Source organism: Astatotilapia calliptera, chromosome 7 (assembly GCF_900246225.1).
Source record: "Astatotilapia calliptera chromosome 7, fAstCal1.2, whole genome shotgun sequence".
Taxonomy (NCBI): domain Eukaryota; kingdom Metazoa; phylum Chordata; class Actinopteri; order Cichliformes; family Cichlidae; genus Astatotilapia; species Astatotilapia calliptera.
Genome location: NC_039308.1, coordinates 53,986,932 through 54,010,487, shown reverse-complemented (window position 1 = coordinate 54,010,487; position 23,556 = coordinate 53,986,932). Strand labels below are relative to the sequence as shown.

Genomic DNA, 23,556 nt, shown 5'->3' with positions numbered 1-23,556 from the left:
CAAATGAGTATTTTGTCCACATCATCATCTTCATGCATGTTGTCTTACTCCAAGCTGTATAGGCTCGAAAGCCTACTACCAATTAAGCATATTAGGTGATGTGCATCTCTGTAATGAGAAGGGGTGTGGTCTAATGACATCAACACCCTATATCAGGTGTGGATAATTATTAGGCAATGTCCTTTCCTTTGGCAAAATGGGTCAAAAGAAGGACTTGACAGGCTCAGAAAAGTCAAAAATAGTGAGCTATCTTGCAGAGGGATGCAGCAGTCTCAAAATTGCAAAGCTTCTGAAGCGTGATCATCGAACAATCAAGCGTTTCATTCAAAATAGTCAACAGGGTCGCAAGAAGCGTGTGGAAAAACCAAGGCACCAAATAACTGCCCATGAACTGAGAAAAGTCAAGCGTGCAGCTGCCAAGATGCCACTTGCCACCAGTTTGGCCATATTTCAGAGCTGCAACATCACTGGAGTGCCCAAAAGCACAATGTGTGCAATACTCAGAGACATGGCCAAGGTAAGAAAGGCTGAAAGACGACCACCACTGAACAAGACACACAAGCTGAAACGTCAAGACTGGGCCAAGAAATATCTCAAGACTGGTTTTTCTAAGATTTTATGGACTGATGAAATGAGAGTGAGTCTTGATGGGCCAGATGGATGGGCCCGTGGCTGGATTGGTAAAGGGCAGAGAGCTCCAGTCCGACTCAGACGCCAGCAAGGTGGAGGTGGAGTACTGGTTTGGGCTGGTATCATCAAAGATGAGCTTGTGGGGCCTTTTCGGGTTGAGGATGGAGTCAAGCTCAACTCCCAGTCCTACTGCCAGTTTCTGGAAGACACCTTCTTCAAGCAGTGGTACAGGAAGAAGTCTGCATCCTTCAAGAAAAACGTGATTTTCATGCAGGACAATGCTCCATCACACGCGTCCAAGTACTCCACAGCGTGGCTGGCAAGAAAGGGTATAAAAGAAGAAAAACTAATGACATGGCCACCTTGTTCACCTGATCTGAACCCCATTGAGAACCTGTGGTCCATCATCAAATGTGAGATTTACAAGGAGGGAAAACAGTACACCTCTCTGAACAGTGTCTGGGAGGCTGTGGTTGCTGCTGCACGCAATGTTGATGGTGAACAGATCAAAACACTGACAGAATCCATGGATGGCAGGCTTTTGAGTGTCCTTGCAAAGAAAGGTGGCTATATTGGTCACTGATTTGTTTTTGTTTTGTTTTTGAATGTCAGAAATGTATATTTGTGAATGTGGAGATGTTATATTGGTTTCACTGGTAAAAATAAATAATTGAAATGGGTATATATTTGTTTTTTGTTAAGTTGCCTAATAATTATGCACAGTAATAGTCACCTGCACACACAGATATCCCCCTAAAATAGCTAAAACTAAAAACAAACTAAAAACTACTTCCAAAAACATTCAGCTTTGATATTAATGAGTTTTTTTGGGTTCATTGAGAACATGGTTGTTGTTCAATAATAACATTATTCCTCAAAAATACAACTTGCCTAATAATTCTGCACTCCCTGTAAACTCCCAGTATAAATGCCATAGATGATACATCTGAACCAAAATTCTAAGGAATTTTTCCAAGGAGTAGAAACTAAAGATATCTGTGTAAAAAAACATTTAAAGAATAAAAATAAAAAGTTGTAAGTATTTGTACTTTGTTACTTCCCACCTCTGAAAAAGCCCAGATGTATTGTCTAAAAGGTGTTGTGATGGATTCCAGGACGACAATAACTAATTATCCCTATAAGCTTACGAGAAAGGTCAAGGTTTCTTTATCACTAGCTGGATATGATTTTCTTTCACAGGATACTTCCGGGATTAAAGTCAAGTTATCATTTCATGATAGAGCTGTAATAAAGTGGTCTCGTAAATAAGAAAAGTTTACGCTGCATTCTTATAGGTACCTGCTGCTTGCTTAAAGAAATGCCCTCCAGCAAACACTTGTCTATGTGTGAGAACCTCCCACACGTACTTTGCTTTTGGCTACTTGGCAAGAATTAGTCAAGCAGAATGAGATAAAAGACAAACCAGTTTTTTGGAATAATGCTGGCTTTGATTGCTTTCTCATGACCTGTGTTTGTGTTTCTGTGTGTGCAGCAAGGTTACAGCCCGTCCTCCCCTGGGTCTCGAAGCCCTGGAAATAGCTTCAAGAAGGAAAGACCCAAGAGTGAAAGTAAGGGTTAAAAAGTAATCAGAAATTCCAGTTATGTTTTTTTCCCCCTGTTTGTTGTTTGTTGTTTTTTTAAGAGGTAGCTGTTCTTGCTCTGACTTTTGTCTCCATCATATTTCCATGCTGCAGTGATAGAGGAGCTGCTGACTAAAATCAATAACAAGCAGCCCCCAAGGAAGTTGCACGTGGAACGACCGTCAGCCAGCGCTCAAGTCCTGCTCAAATCTAGCTCAAAGCCAGAGCAAGTGACTGCATGGCTCAATTCAAAAGGCTTCTCAAAATCGTAAGTTACCCACAACTCTCACTAATCCACCAAATCAAAATACCTCCCTACGCCTTAAAAGCAGGGATAAACAACTCACGGCTTGTGGGCCAAATCATTTGTTAAACTCCACATAGGGTGCATAACAAATTTTCTAATTCGCTAAGTAGATGTTTGGTGCAGTATGAGCCTTTTTTGCAAAGAATTTGCATCATCTCGCTCTGTGCATCCTTGTTCCAAGTAAACAGTAAATAAGTCAGTTGGTTTGAAAAGAAATAATTTGAAAGAAAGAGGATTTATTGTCTTTTTAATGTGTATTTCTTATATTTGATAAATATTAGGTCCTAGACAGCAACTTGAGTATCACTTGCTGAATTTCATGTCTTTACTGACCTCTAGTGGCTTAAAAGGTGTTAGCCTGGAGGTGTAGTCTGGTGCAAAAAAGCGATCTATTTAAGTTCAGACAGAGATGCCAGAAAGGAGTGATTAAAGGTTTTCTTTATTTTATGAACAGATGCAGAGTGGGGTGGCTGTGTCTGTTTGCCTTGTTACTCTGTAACCATATAAGCGTTACCACCTTGGCATATGTGGCTAGTTAGCATTTAGCACAAAGCTAAGCTGTGTCTAAGTATAGCAACATGTCTCAGTGAGCCTGTCACGTGACCCAGGTGCAGGAAATGACAATGTGAATAATATTATTGATGATACGTATCTTTTCCTGTCATGCTTTGTTATAATGGGATACATTTTTTTAAATGGTCCTTTAGCAGTGTGCTCTCTTTTGGAAGCAATGTTGTTTTAGTAAATACTGTCTTTTGTGTGACTGTTTTCTGCAGAACTGTTGACTGTCTGGGGATCCTGACTGGGGCTCAGCTGTTTTCCCTGAACAAAGAAGAACTGAAGGCTGTTTGTGGAGATGAAGGCAGTCGCGTCTTCTCACTGGTCACCGTGCAGAAAGAACAGCTAGAGGTCAGTCCCCTCAGCAGCACACTGCTTACACAGCTGTTTCATTTGATAGATGTGCTTTCATTGCTGAACATCTGACAGCCTTTAGATGCTGTATGAAAAATGCCCACTTTTTAACTTTCAGTAATTTTCCAAGATTGTTAAGTCAAGTAGATGCATGTAAAATCTGTTGTCAGCTTTCAGATTCATAGTGATTCACGCTCTATACTTAATGTACATACAGCCATAAAAAGTGGATGTACTCACTGAGATGGAGACCGTACTAAGTAGAAAGAATTTGTCAGTTTAACATGTTCTTCATAATCACAGCTACACAAAAGTGTAATCAAAAAAGTTACAAAAAATGACAAAGTAGATTAATAACCTCAAATTACGAATGTAAATATATATTGCAATGCAGTGTGGTATATTCCTGAACCACCAACTGGATCTTTCACTGAGTTTATTCACAGCAATGAGATGCTGCAGAAAAATGTAAATTAAAAATGGAACGCGGTGTTTTACAAATAAGTTAAAGCCTATTTTAAACTGTTTAGTCTGAATAATTTGAAATTTGTAGGTTTTATCGTTTGCTGAAAATATTGTAATTTAAACAATAGGAAAATTTGAGGACTCTCTGTAGGAGAATGAAGAATTGAACCTCAGACAGCGCTGCATTGAAATGAACACAGTCGACAGCAAAAAGCAAAGATGAAAACGAGCACAAAAAGACTTCAAAGCAAACACCTCAGTGATTCTACTTTAGAAACATGAGCAGGTAGAAACTGAAGCTGCAGATTGACTGATCATCTGCTTGTTTATTGTTGAAGTTCAGCATCTAGCTGCTGGGCTGGGGTTGGCATTCACTCAGGTAATGTCACCCTGGGTTCTTGGCTAGCTTAGCGTTAGCATGGTGTCTGTGCAGGTGCCTCATTTAAAATGGACACAGGAACTTTGGAACTGTATTTAGAAGAAAACAAATCCTAAAGCTACTGCTTTGTAAATATATGCAAGTCTGTATATCTGACATCTTCAGCATCAAACGATATTTAAAGAGACACCAATGCTTCCTTTACAGCAGAGCGGTGGAACCTCAGAGCTGCAGGAGATCTTGACACGGCGGCAGGAGAGGATCGACTCCGGCAGCAAAGACTGAGCCTGTTGACCTAAACAATTCATCTAGTCATCTAGCTCCTTCACAGCTTTCTAAGTGCACCAGCTTCTTCAATCAATCTACAGTTAATTCTGATCTGCCTTGGCAAATACTGAAATATTGTGTATGTCTTTAATTGTATATTTATTTTGTATCATCCAACGTGTATGTTTTGAAGCGTTTTTTTCTTAATTGTGTTGCATTTTTTCTCTTTGTCTCCTTAAATTTTCTCAACAAAGATTTCTGCTAAACAAAAGAAAAAAGGAGCTTATGAATTTACGTACACTTCGGTGTGCGTGTGAGCACGTGTATGCATGACTTGCATGTAATGTACATATTTGTATGAGCAGTGCAGTTAATGTTCATGCTCACCATCAACAATGAGGCTGTTTACTAAAATACCTTTAAAAAAGTAGATTTTAGCGATTGTGTTTTAAAATCTGTGCCAGAATGCTTGACATGCTTTCTGATATATGGCCAACTGTTTTCATGTAACTGTTTACAGGAGTTAAAAAAGAAAAAAAAAGATAGACATGCTCTGTGTTACTTCTAGCAGGTATCATTTTCTCAGCCTGGTTGGTTAATGCTCATCAACACTAAGTATTAAAACAAATATTCTTGCTAATCAGGTTTCAGACATTCTGGCAAACTTAGCAAGCAACAATTCTGCATGAAGATTTTGTCTGTAAAAGTGAGACGCTGCCATTAACGTGTTCTTAGCAGCAAGGCGTTTTGCAGTGTAAGCTGCACAAGCACCAGAATAACAAGCAGTATGTGCAGTAGATATGTAAATCCTGGTAATGAATAAGTGGAGATTTAGAGAAACGTTCAAGCGGGTGTATATAGTTTTTAAAAAGACAATGATTCAAAAATGAATAAATAAACTCGGTCTTAATTGTATGTCTTTTGTCAGTATGGTTCTTGTGTTTGTCATTGGATCAATTTTACCAGAGGACCAGAAACAGTCAGCACAGTTTATTTATTGTAAACTGAAACAGAATAACAAGAGCTGCATTTTAAAGTGGTTACAATTTTAATTTTGACAGAAAATAATGAAATTAATATTGTACAAATAGTGGTTTGTGAGAAACCAGAACATCAGTGACATAGTAGCTCATCTGGCTCACATGAAAAATGTGACTTTGGCCCCAGAGCACCGTGTGTGTAATGACCAATTAGGACATCATTGATTATATTCTGAATGAAACTGTAGGAGGAGATGCAATTCTTCTCAATTTTGAATGGACGGATGGCCAACAGATGGCTTTACCTCACCACACCTTTGAGCAATAAAATGATCATGTTTTATCTGCCAAATTGACTAAACTGACAAAGAATGGCTACTGTTGATCAAGACACTCAAAGGCAACTTACGAGAACCCCAGACTTAACAATAGCATTAATAAGAAAGGTCATTCCCCCACTAGTGGCTTGATTTTAATAATCAGACAGATACAATTAGTTGGGTTTTTTTGATGCAAAAATGAAAAACACTCCTTTTACATCAGTGAAGGAAATGCAGTCTGTTATTTATGGAGGTAAGCGTCGAGCCAGAGGTCTCCTGAGGTTTTCAGTGACCTGATGAAAAGAAAAAAAAATAGGAAAAACAAGTAAGTGTCTGTGTGTGTTTTCAACCTCGTCAATGCTCCATTATGATAATACTTACGTGACAATATCAGCAAGGCCTCGCCACAAAGTTTTCTCCTGGTAAGGAATCCCATGTTTCTCACAGAGTGCGCGGACCTGTGGCGCCACCAGGTGGTAGTTGTGGCGCGGCATGGTAGGGAACAAGCTTGAGAGAGAAAAGAAACAGGAAGCTTCTGTCAGATATGATAGCGTCTGAGAATTTGTGTTTTAAAGTCTCTCTATGTTGCCAAACAATTTCATATTAATGACAGCTGTTAAATTATGAAGGCACTGGAACGATGCATGCAGACTGGGCTCCTACAAAAAGTTCTGTCAGAAAAACTGTGTTTACAGAATGTGACTCCATGTCTGTGTGTGTGTGCTCCCCCCCACAGAGCTGCCATTAGAGGCAGTTTCACAAGTGGTTAAATGGGGAGGCCTGACTTTAGCATGTGATGACACCACTCTTTCACCATTTTTTTCTATATTTACAACAAGCGTGATGCTTGATTCTAGTTCCTGATTCAGAGAGGTTTTATGGACATTTGCTGCTTGTGTCTGCAAAATGGTTGTTTCTATTTTAATCCTAGTACTCGACTTTGTGAAAGCACACTGAACATACATTTGTCTGCATTTGCTGCACTCATTTCACTTACTGGTGCTCGATTTGAAAGTTGAGGTGCCCACTGAACCAGTCGTTGAAGAAGGACTGCTCAATATTACAGGTGGATTGTAACTGAAGACGAGAAAAAAGCCTAAATAAGATCAATATTTGTGATACAGGGACATTTATGAGGATTGGGCGATGGAAGAATCAAAGTGTCCAAAACCTTTGCACAACCTTGCTGGTAAAATAGGTACAGGTACCTGAATAGTCAGCCAGTCCTTGTGCTTTTCATGATCAATGTCCATCGGTATGTGATTCATCTGAGTCACCCACACAAACCAGTGACTCTCCAAAAACCTGCAAAATGAATAACAACATGATAACTTTCATTGTAGAAGGGATAACGGAAAGAATAGAAAAAAATCTTCCTAATAAGGTATACTACAACTGATAGGACCAGGTGACTCTTTCACCCAGAATCTAATCTAAGACAGTGTAACAACTAAAGTATGCCTTATTAGGAAGAGCAATCACATAATGCTTTGGTTAATTCTCTTTCTAAATATTTACCTGACAAAAAAAAAGAGCGCCACTGAGCCAAACACGCCGTATAGAGGTGCATAATAGTAGAAGTAGCGGAGGTAGTATGTCATGGCCCAAGCCAAATCCTTCACAAGACAAGAACATTCATATGATTTATATAATGTCTTACTTAACAAGAGTCATAATTCATCACTATTGTATTTGTACAATTGGGTCCATAATTTATTGGACATTTTTTGTAGTTTTGCCTCTGATCAGAACACAGTGCAGCCCTTCATCTGTCATAAGAGGTTTAACAAAAATGTTGCATTGACTGTTTGGGAATTACAGCCATTTCATACGCAGTCCTTTATTTTCAGAGGCTCAAAATTAAACTAACAAACTACTTCAATTTTATTTAATATAAGCAATATTTTTAGTACGTGTATGAAAATCCTGTGCAGCCAATGACAATTGGAAGATTAGCATAGATGCTCTGCTATCCCTTTACTGTAGACACCTTCAGCTGCTGTCTGCGTCACTTTCTGCCTCCACTTTTGTCTTCAGTAAATGAAAAGCTGCTCTGTTGGCCTGAGATCAGGTGACTGACTTGAGGAATTTCACATTCTTTGCCTTGAGAAACTCCTGTTTCACTAAGCACCAGTGGGGATACTGGCAGACATACAGGTTCATGCATAACACTGCCTTCACCATATTTGACAGACAATTGGGTTTCTCTCCTTCTCCATACTTTTCTCTTCACATTATTCTGGTACAAGTTCTTCTTGTTTTCATCTGTCCAAAGATTTTTACAGACCTTTGCAGGTTTTTTCACATAATTTCTGGCATAGTCTGGTCTTCCAGTTCTTAAGCATAATCTGCTGTATGTATCTTGTTTTAAACCCTCTGTATTTTCATTCACAAAGGTATGTCTCGATCACAGACCTTGACAATGATACTTTAACTTCCTCGAGCGTGTTCTTGACTTGGTTAGATATTTTAAGGCTGTTTTTCGTAACCATGGAAATAGTTCTGCCATCGTGCACTTCAGTTGTCTTCTGTGATCTTTCAGGTCTTTTGGTGTTACTGAGCCGGCTGTCCACTCATTCTTTCTAAGAATATGTCTCAAATCATTGATTCAATTCAATTCAATTCAATTCAATTTTATTTATATAGCGCCAAATCACAACAAAAGTCGCCTCAAGGCGCTTCATTGATTTGGGCACTCCTAAAGTTTTTGCTGTCTCTCTGATAGGTGTAAATGATGGCCGGCCTCCTTCCCTTGCAGTGACATCAGTTTGGGCTTAATATTTAAAAAACAATGAAAAGCTACTAAATGCTAGTTCAATATTTGAAATGAACTTTGCTTTTCGTTCTTTTATCTGGTTAATTTGTCACAGAATAATCAGATGGTAGTTTAAGCCTCTGAAAATGAGGAGAAACTGTGTGTTTGCTACCACCTGTGCTATTCTGATTTTACTGTAATGTTTTTCTTTAGCACTCTAAGCTCACGTTTCCTTTGCTAGGCTAAATACAGCCTGATACATCAAATGGAAAATAATTATAGAAACTGCACTACACCACTCAGAGGCTGAGAGCTTACCAGCCAGTATCGCCGGGTTATCATGGTGTGCATTATATTAAAGTTGTAGAAAACTGGAATGAGCAGCGGAGGTCCCACTGAAAGAGAAAAAAAAAGACAAGGCTTTTTAAAACAAAGCTGTCATAGTTTTTTATTCTTGTTAAATGACTCTGAAGAAACATACAGAGAAAGAAGTACTGGTGTTGGTGATTGTAGGGCATGTGCTTGATCTTCTTTATCCCGTACTGTAACACAGAGGTAAACAGAGGGTGATGAGAAGTTGGATCATATGACTGAAGAAATTAGAAACATTAGTGCTGTGCTACTTGCCTCCACTGGTATAGTCTGTCCAAGTACAAAGGTGTCCAGCGTGTTGATATCGGGGTCCTTGGTGAAGATGTTGGGTTTAGCGTGATGCTGGAAATGTCTGTGATTCCACCAGTTGGCCGAAGCTCCCTGAGAAAATCGATCTTTTAATACCTGTGTTTAATTTATATGAAAAGAATATAACTGAGAGAGGTTACCTTTAAATGACCAATGACAAACTTGTGGACAGCGTGGTTCCAGGTGGACTTTTTGAAGACCGACAGGTGACCAAAGTCATGCTGCAGCCATCCAGCCTGCGCCTAAAGAAGTAGCAAGCATTATGTGATGTTTTTGGCTGGTTTATTCTGAGATTCTACTACAATAGAACTAATCCTCTTACTGACGAAGGTTGAGGATTAGTTATCTCATTATCTCAAACTTTGTGTTTAATGTAAGCATCCACCTTTGTAAAAGTGTATATGTCAGAAAATAAGGAAATACATATTAGGATCCATTTAAAGTTTATGTCTGAATTACCTGAGCGGTTGCTAAAATCACCGAGCACAGTAAGGTGGGTATCCAGCCCGTCCCACACATTGAAACAAGCATCCATCCGAGGGCTTCTAGCAGCACGATGTGACCGAGGTGGAGGAAGAAAAACAAAGGCTGACCTTGAAACAGACCCTGCTTCTCTACCTGAGCTCGCAAGGTTTTGAAATCCTGCACGATGGCTGCCTGGGTTCAGAGAAGAAGAAACAAACAGTTCTGTAAAGCTGAGAGGATGTTATGTACTAATGTGACACTTGTGAAATCAAGAAAAATGTTTGCATTTTAGCCGTTTTAGGTTTTGATTCAGAGAAACGAGGCATTAAACCCGGCAATGAAACCTGAGCATCAGGAATCTCAGCTGTTCCCAGCACTGTAAAATGCATGAATAGGAATTCAGATCTGTGAAAAGGCTGGCCTACTTCTGTTCCGCATCTAAACAAGGTCCTTTATTCAGGGAATCAAAGGCTCACATTTTTGTCTTGGTCCTGACTTGGCTCTGTTGCTGCCAACTCTCCAAGCAGCAGCGGCTTCAGAAACTTTTGCACGAACTTGGAATCAGGATGAAAAGCAGTGAATGCCTCCTGAAAGAGAGAAAATTGGAAATGTAAGCTAGTAGAAATTATTTAGTGGTTGAAAATAGTTTTGATCCTTCTGAGGGGTCACAAAATCAAAAAGAAACCTCTGGTAAACATACTTATGTATTTGCAACCATGTTGCGTAAAAACAAGTTTACTACCACCGGTATTATTTTTATTTTTCATGAATCATTATTCATAAAACCTCAAAGGGGAACTCTCGTTCTGTTAGAGCTCCAAAGAATGAATAGACATGTAAGGAGTGGCAAAAGGTCCAGGTGTAGACTGTAGACTGGTGTGTAAACTACTTTTCATGCAGGACATATTTAAAGTAAATATCAAGTGAATCAAATTAATTCCAAGCATGTTTTTCTTAACAACAGCATTCACAAATATATGCAGAAAGAAAGAGACACAGTGGGAGAAAGACTTGCTGGCTTTGTGTTGTAGAAGGTCTAAATATTCTTACAGCCATGATCAGTATCCATAAAAAATTAATTAGTAGGTAGTAGATAGAAAAAGATCAATTGATAAAATTAAATGCCAATTAACAAAACAGTAAGACCACTAAGAACAACCGAAAGATAGAGAAAATGTGTGTCTTAAGATTAAGATAAAACTGTTAACACAGAGTTGATCTCTGATAGGAGGTCTCCTCCAGAGGTGTGGAGATGCATGATCTCCCTTACTCACCCCAGAACAGTTAAAAGTGTTTTTTCTGAGGATCTAAGAGATTATTACATGAATGAAAGCTCTGACAGAAATGTTGGAATGACTATTTAATACCCAGGAATGTGTCCATTTCAAGTATATTAGTAACTATACTTGCCAGTACGATTAAGCAGAGTAAAAAGTAGACTTAAAGAGTTTAAATAGTGTCCAGTGCCATCTGCTCTGTGGAGCCATCCATGGATCCAATTCCAGTGTTTGTACAGCATGTGTTTTTTATGTTTAATATATTTGCTTATATCGGTAAACAGGATTTATGAAAGGGTTATATAATATGAAAAGCAATGACCTCTTTTGAAAGTATCTTTTAGACATTTTTAATGTCAGTGCCACTTTTTACCTTGATAAATAAAGGATATATAAAATTCCCAAAAAAGTTTCTTTGTACCTGACAGCAATGTTTGTTTCTGGCTCAAAATGAATCGATCATAGGCCAACAAGTCATTTACAGTCGTGTAAGTACCGGAATTTTTTTAACCGTTTAACAGTTAAAAAAACAAAACAAAAAAACCGTGGTCCACCTCCAACACGTTCTCACTCCCAGAATTGTAGTTAATCACAATATTTAGGTGGTATTCATAAACACCACAACTTTCATATTATTAAAAATAAAATAAAAACAAGCAAACATAAATGCACAAGCCCGTGCATTCTGAATTTATTTTCAAGGAAAGTACATAAAACATATAAACGTAATATACCGTGGCATCCTCTCCAGCATAGTGGCCGATGACGCGAAACCCTCCTGGATGCCTTTTGGCCCACTGAGTGATGTTGTAAACCTTTCGATCGATGACCAGCCATTGATCATTCCTGCTGTTGTGGCTCTGCACTTCCTCCCAGGTGTAAACGCCTTTAGCTTTCCCACTGTCCGGCTCTCCCGGCACCGTCTGCTGGCTTCCACGTCCCATCCTCACCGCTGCCTCTGGTCTGAATGCACCTGAGCTCTAAAGTGCCAGTCCGACCTGGGTGTAAAAAAGGGGCCCTTTTAACCGTTTACGCAAGGAGCAGCACACGCAGGGAAGATGTAGTTTGATGCTAGTGTTTTCTTGAGTTTAATACACCGAATGTAGCGCAAGGAAAACAAAGAAGAGTGCAACATCCTCATTAATAATTCATGAGATCCCACAGCCTCCAACTGAAGCTGCTGGTGAAGCAAAAGCTCCAAGATTTTGTGTCGACATTAAACATCAACCTAGCCGCCAGATGCATCGATACTCAGCACATAAGTTTGTTTTATACGTGAATGCACAGGCTGGAAAAAGTCCAGTCGAGGTTAACGTGTAAAAACCCAACACAAAAGTGACTAAAGCGCCACCAAAACGGATTAATCGTCCCACAACTGAACAATTAAACAACAAGGGTGGGTGTCCGTGCAGGCAATAACACGAAGAGGATGAATGTTAACTTACAGCATCCGGCTTTCAACTACTCTCCTCGGGTTTCAGTCACAATAGAGCGGTTAAAAAGGTTCAGTTCCGCTTTATGTAGCGATCATCAAGTACAAACTCCAAGCAGATCATTCGAGGGTGTCTGGGCCAATCGGCGCTCAGTATATTCCCCCCCCCCCGCTGGCCAGGGTGGCCTCAATAAGCTCCCTGCACATTTTCTAATTCAGAAAGGGCAACCGGTTTAATGGCTCTAACTTTGTTTGATGTGGTATAAGCCATTTGTTTCTCCCTTCTTCTTCTTTTTAAAAAAATACAGTGCAACCAACGAATTTGCAAATACAATAAGTGAAGCCTCTTAGTGATGCCTGATGTTACTCCTTGTCCAAGTTAATGGTCGATGAGTCAGTGGGTTTGAAAATAAGTCATTGGGAAGGAAGGAAGAGGGGTCCCTGGTCTTATAATGTGCACTCACTTTGCATGACTATCATTTGCTCATTGTCTTTCAGAGAAAGCAATTTCAGTATCATTCCCTGAATTTGATGTCTATGCTGACCTCCAGTGGCTTAACTTGCTATCTTTCTGCAGGGTATCAGTGTGCAGATGTACTCTGATACCCTGTAATAGTACTGCTACTGCTGCAATAAAGCAATCCGCTAATCAGTCTGCGCCTTTTTAAGTTCTGACTGAAATGTCAGAAAGGAGTGATTAAAATCTTTATTTCCGTGACAGATGCATACAGCGTGGCACAAGGAAAAGCAATGTCCATTGGTATGGTACACTGCCATAAAAATCTGCCTATGCTAGCACAAATTACCACTTAAAGAAATCAAGGTGTTAATAATGTTATTGATGGCATCTTTTCTTGCCATTACCTGTCACTGTATCCTAAAAACTTTGCATCTATAGCATACACTTTCTGTCAGAAGTGATCGTGCATTTAGGAAACTACAGTTTAATTTGTGATAGACTGCAAATGATTGGCCTGACTGTATTTTCTGCAGGACTGTTGACTGTTTGGAGGTCCCGACTGGAGCCACGAACCCTGTTGTCCCTGAACAAAGAAGAAGTGGAGGCTGTGTTTGGAGATGAAGGCTGTCGTGTCTACTCATAGGTCACTGTGCAGAAAGAACACAGGTCAGTCACAAACATCTGTCAAACTGCTTACACAGCTGTTTAATTCATAGACGTGCTTGTTTGTTGAAAAGCTCAGAGCCTTTGGATACTGTAGATACTGTGTGAATAAGACCCACATTCAGACTTTCAACAATTATCTGAGCACGTTAGGACAAGTAGATATACACAGGTACATAAAAAAACAGGTGTCAGGTGTCAGAGTCTTAGTGATTATAGATCATCACTGAGCACACATTACATCTTTGAGGCAAAGATCAGTAATCCAGTGTGATACGTTTCTGAATATTTTACTGTTTATTCTCTAGTTATAACATACCCTATATCAGAAACAAAGTCAAACTTTAATTTTGAGTCCAAATAGGTTTCATTTTGTTTTATTGATCTCAAATGATTATTTTTGTTTTTATTTCTTTCTTTCATGAAAAAATAGCCCTAAAACCTCATTGTGTAGCTCTGCTGTTAATAACCATGATTGGTTTTGAAACGCCTGTTTGAACAACTCACAACCGGTAAGATTAATTAGCAACATAACCTCTCAGAGATGTGGAGAGAATCAGATAAAAACGTGTCCACCATATGGTCTTGGTAAGCAACTTAAAAGTAACGTAAAATTATCACGATTTTGCAGCGTTTCAGCATCACTTAGCAAGAAATGCTTCTGCATATTGTTGTTTTTGTCATTAAAAGTGAGGTTATATGCAGCATATATGTTGCTGCCGTACAGTGTCATTTACATTGAGCTTTTTGTTGGAATGTGTTTTCTAAAATAGATTTGGTGACGGTTTCTTTCAACACGGTTTCTTTATTGTATACTGAAAGAGCAGAACAGAAGAGCTGTATTTAAAGTTACACAAAGTTGCACGTTAGACAGGAGATAATAAACATTTTAATATATAGTTTGTTGTTTGAGTGAAAACAAATTATCCTGTTTAATCATTCAAATATTATCACAAGATAGAAAAATGAAAACTCATTTTAAATGAGTCACAGGGGCAAGTTTCACAACTGTGTTTATAACATCACACCGCTGCTGATCAAGATATTCTTAAGGCAACTTAGGAAAACCCTGTGATCTATAAAAATCAGCAAATCTGAAAACCAAAGTAAGACTTAACAATAACACCAATAATGAGAAAGATCCTTCCCACAATTTCGACTGAATTTTAAACTTGAAATGGATACAATCGCTTTCTGATGAAAAAGAGAAAAACGCTTCCTCTACATCAGTCAAGGAAATGCCGTCTGTTATTTATGGAGATATGCATCGAGCCACAGATTCCCCGAGCTTTTCAGTGACCTGTAAAAGTCCAAAAGAAAAGTCAATCTTTCCATAAAAGAAGACTGAGCCATGCACTGTATTTACAATCTTTCTAACAGTCTGCACTTACGTGACAATATCAGCAAAGCCTCGCCACAACGTTTTCACCCGGTAAGGAATCCCATGTTTCTCACAGAGTGCGCGGACCTGTTGGGCAACCAGGTGGTAGTTGTGGCGCGGCATGGTAGGGAACAAGCTTGAGAGAGAAAAGAAAGAGGAATTTTCCCTCAGATATGACGCCATGATTCACTTTGATGTAGGCAAAGAGAGAGTTTCGTGGATCTTTAATGCTTGTACAGTTTTGTGCAAATGTCCTGAGCTACTCCTCATTTCTTTACGTTTTGCTGGGAAAATGAATAATAGGTCAATAATTTATTAAAAGATGCATAAATAAGTAGTTTTCGGGAATAGTTATCCAGACTTCTAGAAAGACATTCGAAGCTTATTTTTGGGTGCTGCTTCACTGCTTCAACAATGCTGAGGTCTGGGCTCTGGGGAGTCCAGTTGTGTTGTTGTTCTGTGTTTCACTGCACTGGGACTGTGTGTGATCATCATTATAAATGCAATGGTCAATTAGATGTTTTTCGTGGAAAACGTGTGATGTGGTGAATCAAAATCTGACTGTTCTTTTCTGTGTTCATAATTCCGTCAACTTCAACACTGGCTGAAATGCAGCCCCAAAACATGACAGAGCCTCCACCATGTTTGGATGTAGACACTCGCTGTTGTGCCTCTCTCCTTCTTCGATCGTCACTTGTCATATTGATGAGAATTTTGTTGATCACTCAGTAAGACCTGTTGTCACTGATTTTCAGTACAGCTCTTGTGTTATTACCTCAGCCTTTTTTTCCCCATGCTTGCTTAAAAATGAAGTCTCGACAGCCACCCATCCACTACCGGTAACAAAGTGCTTAAAGATACAATGTCACAATAGTTGTTTGCTAAGTTGTTTGTTATACATAGACACTTGAGTTCCTTTTTTTAATGCTCGAATTATTCATAGGTCAGTATTAAGTAGTTTAACAAACAAAGAAACGTTCCTCTGAGAATAGTCAACTGATATTGAATAAAAAACCCGAAAACCTTAAGAAACTGTTGCTGAAGACCGCTGTAAAAAGTTGCAATAAAGTCTGGCTCCTTTTAAGCAAAATATAAAGGTCATGTTATGGAGTAACGTGATGAGTTGCTTTTTCTGATGATTCACTTTTCACTAACAAACCCAACACCGTTAACAGTTAAGTGGCTTTATAAACAATAAAATATTCTTTTGAAAATGATCAGGGACAAAGGAGAACTATTGCTCAAGAACCTTTATAAAAATTACAGGGAAGTCTGGCTCATTGGAGGGAAATTCACTAGCTGCGACCACATTATCATTTAGGTTCAACTCCATTTCTAGACGGTAACAACAGATGGTGCACGCATGAATGGAGGGTGCGGTTTTTGGGAGGACTCAGAGGGGAGTGGCAGCCACTCCCAGACCAGACAAACCCCCATGTACGAATGAGAGGCGAATAAATTGGAAAAGGGAGGCAGTGTGAGGCAAAAAACTGAGAACAAACAGCTTGTCGTGCAGGCGGGTCATATATAGACAGAGAAGGGGAGTGTATGAGGTGTAGTCCTGTTCCTGAAATTCTGATAAATTATCTCAAGACATTTGAACAGTATTGTATCTGTAGAACAACTGTTTCTTATTTAATATCAGTAATCGACTTTGAACTCTCAGCAGTGTGAGCATGCTGAACATACATTTGTCTGCATTTGCTGCACTCATTTCACTTACTGGTGCTCGATTTGAAAGTTGAGGTGTCCACTGAACCAGTCGTTGAAGAAGGACTGCTCAATATTACAGGTTGATTGTAACTGTCAAAAGGCCACGAAGGAGTTAATAAAAACATAATAAAGGGAATGTTTTAGTCATCAAATGTCAGCAGTGCCTGCTGGTAAAGTAGTACAAGTACCTGCATGGTCAGCCAGTCCCTGTGCTTTTCATGATTGATGTCCATCGGTATGTGATTCATCTGAGTCACCCACACAAACCAGTGACTCTCCAAAAACCTGTAACATTAAAAACAATATAATACTTTTGATTGAAAAGATGCTATAACATGATGCTAAAGAGTACCACAGTCTGTGTTACAGTTTGAGTCAGTCTGTTAATTGGTAACAAATCATGAGTTAATTATTTACATATCAGTAGTATTAGGAAGAGCATTAAAAAAATTTGGTTGACTTGTTTTATAAATATTTACCTGACAAAAAACATGAGTGCCAATGAGCCAAACACGCCATACAGCGGGATGTAACAGGAGAAGAATCGAAAGTAGTACGACAAGGACCACGCCAGATCCTTCACAAGACAAAAAAGTTCATTTTATCCTGATAATTTCTGCTTAAAAATAATCTTAATTCACCATATTCTTATTTTAAACTTATTCTGTTTTTACTTTAATGTTTTTCTTTAGCCCTTATCCTTAAATATTTAATTAAAACAAAACTAAACCATCTGTAGCCTGACAGCTTACCACCCAGTCACGCCGGGATATCATGGTCTTCATTATCTGCATGTAGAAATAAACTGGAATGAGCAGCGGTGGTCCCACTGAAAGAAAAATACAAAAAGATTTACTTTAAAATTGCAACATTGTGAAATTATAGTTTTTATTCTTCTCAGACAAAACATACAGAGAAAGAAGTACTGGTGTTGGTGATTGTAGGGCATGTTTTTGATCTTCTTTATCCCGTACTGCAACACAGAGGTAAAGAGGGGGTGTTAAGAAGTTGGACCGTATGAATGTTTGAAGAAATCAAAAATATTCGTTTAGTCCCGCTTGCCTCCACAGGTTGAGTCTGGCCAAGCACAAAGACATTCAGCATGTTGATATCGGGGTCCTTGGTGAAGATGTTGGGTTTAGCGTGATGCTGGAAATGTCTGTGATTCCACCAGTTGGCCGAAGCTCCCTGAGAAAATCGATCTTTTAATACCTGTGTTTGATTTATATGAAAAGAATATAACTGAGAGAGGTTACCTTTAAATGACCAATGACAAACTTGTGGACCAGGTGATTCCAGGTGGACTTTTTGAAGACCGACAGGTGACCAAAGTCATGCTGCAGCCATCCAGCCTGTGACTAGAGAAGAAGGAACAGCTGTTATACTGGCCACATACAGCCAGAGCCTGTGCTGCAGGTGGTCAATTTAGGACTACGTTCCATCACTGGACTCGTAAAAAGACAAGAGCAGGAATCGAAACTGAGTGCTTAGAGGGTCTGAAACCCAAGCTTTGCCCCACAGTGCAGCTCCAGAAGCCACCTAAGTGTCCTTATCTAGAGGACCTTGAGCTGCCTGAGCCACAGGACGTAGAGTCCAAACTGTCCGTTGACCCTTCACCTCTGGCCCCTGGTGGATTCAGCCGATCTTGGCCACCTGAGGAATCCAGTCCTCTGCCAGTTACGAGCCAAGCCACCAGAGATGTCCCTTTACCTCCTGCCATGCCTCAGGAATGGTCCAGTCTCTGTCACAGGCCTCCGTGCCCACCCCCTGAACAACTCTGTGTTCATCCCTCTGCTGGGGCCCTGAATTGCTTCATTTTCTCTGTTGGTCCATGCCATCCCACAGATCTGAGCCTCGGCCATGCTGCCCCTCTGTTTCAGCCAAATGAACAGCTACCCTGTTCTACTAGCCCCGAGCCCTTGTGTTGTTGCTTTTTGTTTTTCATCCCTGGAGACTTCCATCACCCATTTGGGTCAGCTGAGTTTGTGTCAGGTGGGGATACACTGTGTCATGGACACTGAAGTTTTGGATTATTCCTTTTGTTTTTAAATTCTTGTATTTTTGGTGTTTTTAATCTTTTGAGTTTTGTACATAGCATTCATTTCCTGGTGGGTTTCTTTATGCTTTTGTCTTTAGGTGTTTTTTGTTTTTTGCAAACTATCTTTTGCCAAGATGAAAGTTATAGTTCATATTCAATTTCCTGAGTTTTAGTTTATCCTGCATGTGTTTCCCTGTTGTTTAGTCCCTGTCTGTGTTACTTGCAGAAATGCATACTAGGACCCATTTAAAGTTTATGTCTGAAAAGTTCATGTCTCAATTACCTGAGCAGTTGCCAGCAAAACTGAGCAAAGTAAGGTCAGGATCCAGCCTGTCCCCCACATTGAAACAATGAGCCATGGAAGGGCTTCTAGCAGAATGATGTGACTGAGGTGGAGGAAGAAAAACAAAGGCCGAGCTCGAAACAGACCCTTTTTCTCCACCTGATCTCGTAGAGTTTCAAAATCCTGCACGAGGGCTGCCTGGGTGCAGAGAAGAAGAAACAAACCATTCTAAAAAGCTGAAAAGGTGATGCACTGATATCACATTTGTAAAAGTGTTTGTTTGTTCAAGGTAACAAAACCTGACCATCTAGAATCTCAGATGCTCCCAACACTCAGCACTTCATAATTAACAAAACAGATCTGCTAATTTTTTAACTTACATTTATTTCACAACATCACTCACATGTTATCAATAAAAAAATAAGGGACTTTAATTAAAGGCTCACATTTTTGTCCCGGTCCTGGCTTGGCTCTGTTGCCGCTAACTCTCCGATCAGCAGTGGCTTCAGAAACTTTTGCGCAAACTTAAGATCAGGATGGAAAGCAGTGAATGCTTCCTAAAAAACAAAGAAACAAGCAAAAAGAAAAAGAAAAAAAGAAAGAAAGAAATTTAATCAAAAACAAAAAAGTTTTCAGATCCTAAAAAAACCTGTTTAAAGATAAATTCTCACATGATTTAATTGTTCATAGTAATGCCACAGCATTAAAGCAGCAGTGTTACCATCTGGCAGACGTTACAGGAGCCTGTCTGCTCGGACTACAAGACTTAAAAACAGTTTTTACCACCAAGCCATACGACACCTCAACCACAACACTTAAACACACACACACACTCCACAGGACGCACTCAGAAGCTACCCTGCAGCTTCACAACTCTGTTTAATCTGCACTGGTCACTCCACTTTATTGTTATTGATATTTATATTTAAAAAAGTGCAATACTGTAATTTTCTGCTGCTCATTCCTGTGCAATATCCCATCTGCCCTCCCGTCATATTTCTTTTCAAGATTTTCTTATTTATTCAATAGTGTACATATATTTATATTTATAGATTCATATATATTTAGTCATCTTTTCTCTTTTACCACGTCTCTCTAATATTTTGCTCTTTACTATTTTTCTATTTTTTTAATTATTATTTTTTATTATATTTTCTTCTACTGTACCTGCTGCTGAGTGACTGCTGCTCGTCAAACACATTTCATTGCAATGTTGACCCTGTGCTAACTTGCATATGACAAATAAAACTGAAAACTGAAAACTGAAACAGCAATTCATTGCTGTATAGCAAAGCTGTGTACAGTCATAGTTGAGGGGTTTCAAATATGGGGGCCACCCTCACACAATGAGACAAAAAATGAATATTGACCAGAATAAAATGGAAAACAAGCTTCTGCATCAGTTCTGTACTTGTGTCAGTATTTTGGAGTTTCTAATATTTTTGTTCTTGAACAGTTATTTAGGGCGTGTGTGAAAGCCCTTTCTGTCACAATTGCAAGGAACTTATCAATATGCGAGGAGTGCCAGGGGACTAGCACAGACACTATGTTTTGTAAGAAATGAGAAACCACTGAGTTTTTATCTCTAAAATAAAATACTAATAAGATACTCTTTACCCTTCCAATGTTGCAATAAAATCTATTTATTTATTATTTCATTAATTGCTGTCAATTTGAGATACTAGAAAAGTCAAGTCAGAATAGAGTAAAATAAATAAATAATTGATAAAACAAATAACTAAATAAACGACAGCTCTGAAGAGTTTTCTTGAAAAATGTCAGTAGAATGTCTCTTTCAGTGTTTTGGAGCTGCCACAGAAAAAAAATCATGAACTGCTTTATCCGGCTTAACGGTAGAAGGTTGCTTTGAGGAACTGAGAGATCAAGAAGTATTAGGAGCAGAGAAGTCAAAGGAGCTTGGAAAGAAAAGCGTCTGGACTTCTTTAAGTTGCTTGAAGACGTTTCACCTCTCATCCGAGAAGTTTCTTCAGTTCTAAGGTCAAATGGTGGAGAGTCCCAGATATAAACCTAGTGGGAGTAACCCCCCACAGAGGGACAAAAGGACCCCCCCCCCCCCCCCCCCCGAAGAAGCTTCTCGGATGAGAGGTGAAACGTCTTCAAGCAACTTAAAGAAGTCCAGACGCTTTTCTTTCCAAGCTCCTTTGACTACGATGACCTGGATGACTGAGAACCTTCACAGACATACTAGGAGCAGAGTTTGGCAAAAAGGATGAAACTGCTTTTTAAACTTCAAAAATCTGGACTTCTGGATTTTTCCCCCCTGAAAAGTGACAGTTGAAGTGTCAACCATTCGTATATCCATTTATCCTCTTTCAAATGTTCCTCCATGTCTGGGTCACGGGGAGTATCAGGTAATGTTTCGTGAAATGAACGAAGAGAAACCTACTTTGTCATTTGATGTCTTTCAAAATAAAATCACATGAAAAAAAGCACAGGTCTGTATAATGAAAACGTACCGTGGCATCCTCTCCAGCATAGTGGCCGATGACTCGAAACCCTCCTGGATGCCTTTTGGCCCACTGAGTGATGTTGTAAACCTTTCGATCGATGACCAGCCATTGATCATTCCTGCTGCAGTGGCTTTGCACCTCCTCCCAGGTGTAAACACCTTTAGCTTTCCCGCTGGCAGGCTCTCCTGGCCCCGTCTGCTGGCCTCCACGTCCCATCCTCACCGCTGTCTCTGGTCTAAATTCACCTGAACTCTAGAGGGTCAGTCAGCCGCAAAGTTTCACACCTGGATGTAAAAAGGGCGGATTCAGGGAGGAAAACTCATAGGGTGGATGTTACTGGTATACTGTTGCTTTCTTTAGTTTAATAAGTTGACTGTGGCACAGAAAAACAAAGAGGAGTGCAACATCACTAACTAATAATTCATGATGAAATCCGAATACCATCTATTGGAGCTACAGTTGAAGCAGGTCGGTTTTCACCCACTGACTTTGCGTCATTCGTCTTTATCGGCATTAAACGCCGATCTAACTGTTAGACGCACATTTTCACTTAAAAACAGGAAATCGAACAATATTGAGGACACAAGTGCGTTTTATACGTGAATGCACAGGTTAAAAAATAACTAGTCAACGTTAATGTGTAAAATCTAGACACAGAAATGACTGTAGCGCCATGGAAAAAAGCGTTAATTAAATAATTAAATAATAGCGGCAGATAACGGGCGGCTGGCTGTGCACGCCAAAACATGAAGATGATATTTACTCACAGCATCCAGATTTTAAACCAGCCTCCCCGGGTTTCGGGCACGTTAAAAGATCGATTCAGTGAGCTCAAGTCCTTTTTATATAACAATCATCCCCAAAAACCCATCCTCTGCCTTCCCTATACGCACACCATTTCATCCACGCACTCCTTCTGTACAAACTCTGAGCAGATCATTCGAGGTGTCTGAGCCAATCGGCGCACAGTACATTCTTGTCCCCTGGCCAGTGTGCCATAGGCTCAATAAACTGCTCGTCTGAACAGTGCAAAGTCGTTTGAGCGCACAGACGAAAAATAGTTTTAGTCTGGGAGATGTCACACACAGTTTCTGACAGTTTCTGATTTGATAGAAGGATTAAAGACACGGGAGGTCTTTAAGGGGCAACCCTGCTATTCATTTATTTACTTTTTGTTGTTTTTGTTTTGTTTTTTAATTTTTTGTTACCTCCCCCAAAATGCTTCTATACCTAATTAACCCGTTTAACTCCTAACTCCCATTTTTTTCTCCAAATAGTTTAATGTTGTATGTCTAAAAAGTTTACAATTATTGCACATTTGAAATTGCTTCTTCTTCTTTTTCTTTTTTCTTTTTTTCAAAAATATTATATCAAAACACACGCTCCATAAAAACATGCAGACCATCAACGGGTAAACAAAATGCAGGACTCTTGGATATCAGACATGTCGAAAGCATTGTTGTGTCAAGCTTAAAGTGATGTTGACGCCAATTGTAATCATTATTGTGCTGGCAGTGCTCCAGTAAGAGCAGAAAGTTTCCATCTCTAAGGCCATTTTTATTTTATATGCCCTCTTGATCGCCAAACGACCATAATGCCAGCGATAACGAATTTCTGCACATTCAGTGTCGTAAAATAATGACTCACTTAATTGCGCACTGTTGCAAAATAGGACAATTTATACTACTTTAGATCAGATAGTTTTTTTAGTGCCACACCACCAGCTTGAAAGGAGAAGCACAGAAGCAAAAACAAACAAACAAACAAACAAAAAAACAGGCAATACGTTCTGTGAACAATAATTTGCATCTCCTAAAAATGTTGCTGCAGACAAATGGCTACAGTACACGCAGAGGTACTACAGTCAGTATGTTTTTAAATTTTAACTGCTTGAAAAGTTGCAAATATTTTTACTTTACTGCAAATACCGAGGCTGTCAAGCATGCTTTGATGTGTTATCAGGTTCTTGGTAATATAGCTGCAAATTCTGATGCATGGGCTGCCATTCCCTCCCTCACCAGCAGATTGTGCTCCTTTAGTCAAACCGCTTGCTTGTCATTTGACTCAGTGAATCAACAGTATGCAGGCTTATCATTA

The 23,556-nt window shown here is 39.4% G+C and overlaps 3 protein-coding genes across 5 annotated transcripts in view; 1 reads left to right on the top strand and 2 right to left on the bottom strand.

Annotated features, from left to right (window-relative positions):
- eps8l2 (EPS8 signaling adaptor L2) overlaps nt 1-5,463 on the top strand; it is a 29,963-nt gene extending 24,500 nt beyond the window's left edge. For all 3 annotated transcript variants that reach the window (XM_026175746.1, XM_026175745.1, XM_026175744.1), the window contains 4 exons: nt 2,123-2,198; nt 2,325-2,478; nt 3,294-3,426; nt 4,481-5,463. In XM_026175746.1, coding sequence (XP_026031531.1) covers nt 2,123-2,198; nt 2,325-2,478; nt 3,294-3,426; nt 4,481-4,558 — 441 coding nt within the window. In that variant the 3' untranslated portion in view covers nt 4,559-5,463. The remainder of the gene's footprint in view (nt 1-2,122; nt 2,199-2,324; nt 2,479-3,293; nt 3,427-4,480) is intronic.
- Nucleotides 5,464-5,515: 52 nt separating this feature from the next.
- On the bottom strand, nt 5,516-12,544 carry LOC113026694 (fatty acid desaturase 2-like). Its single transcript, XM_026175752.1, has 13 exons — nt 12,464-12,544; nt 11,753-12,016; nt 10,218-10,328; nt 9,736-9,933; nt 9,417-9,518; nt 9,223-9,348; nt 9,077-9,137; nt 8,914-8,990; nt 7,359-7,456; nt 7,049-7,145; nt 6,838-6,917; nt 6,222-6,347; nt 5,516-6,133 (listed from the first exon to the last, which is right to left on the bottom strand). Exons 2-13 carry the CDS (start codon nt 11,960-11,962, stop codon nt 6,082-6,084), a joined length of 1,338 nt encoding a protein of 445 aa, XP_026031537.1. The 5' UTR covers nt 11,963-12,016; nt 12,464-12,544; the 3' UTR covers nt 5,516-6,081.
- A 1,814-nt stretch (nt 12,545-14,358) lies between these two features.
- Nucleotides 14,359-22,388, bottom strand: LOC113026693 (fatty acid desaturase 2-like). Its single transcript, XM_026175751.1, has 13 exons — nt 22,227-22,388; nt 21,466-21,743; nt 19,435-19,545; nt 18,989-19,186; nt 17,924-18,025; nt 17,730-17,855; nt 17,580-17,640; nt 17,420-17,496; nt 17,147-17,244; nt 16,856-16,952; nt 16,678-16,757; nt 14,965-15,090; nt 14,359-14,873 (listed from the first exon to the last, which is right to left on the bottom strand). The coding sequence occupies exons 2-13, from the start codon at nt 21,673-21,675 to the stop codon at nt 14,822-14,824; spliced, it is 1,338 nt and encodes a 445-aa protein (XP_026031536.1). The 5' UTR covers nt 21,676-21,743; nt 22,227-22,388; the 3' UTR covers nt 14,359-14,821.
- Between the last annotated feature and the right edge of the window lie 1,168 nt (nt 22,389-23,556).

Coding starts and splice junctions, on each gene's coding strand:
- LOC113026694 (XM_026175752.1), bottom strand. CDS start 11,962: ATGGGACGTGGAAGCCAGCAGACGGTGCCGGGAGAGCCGGACAGTGGG. Junction 10,329..11,752: donor ATGCTGGAGAGGATGCCACG/GTATATTACGTT, acceptor TCTCTCTTTCAG/GAGGCATTCACTGCTTTTCA. Junction 6,348..6,837: donor AACTTTCAAATCGAGCACCA/GTAAGTGAAATG, acceptor TTCTCTCTCAAG/CTTGTTCCCTACCATGCCGC.
- LOC113026693 (XM_026175751.1), bottom strand. CDS start 21,675: ATGGGACGTGGAGGCCAGCAGACGGGGCCAGGAGAGCCTGCCAGCGGG. Junction 19,546..21,465: donor ATGCTGGAGAGGATGCCACG/GTACGTTTTCAT, acceptor TTTGTTTTTTAG/GAAGCATTCACTGCTTTCCA. Junction 17,245..17,419: donor TATCCCGGCGTGACTGGGTG/GTAAGCTGTCAG, acceptor TGTCTTGTGAAG/GATCTGGCGTGGTCCTTGTC.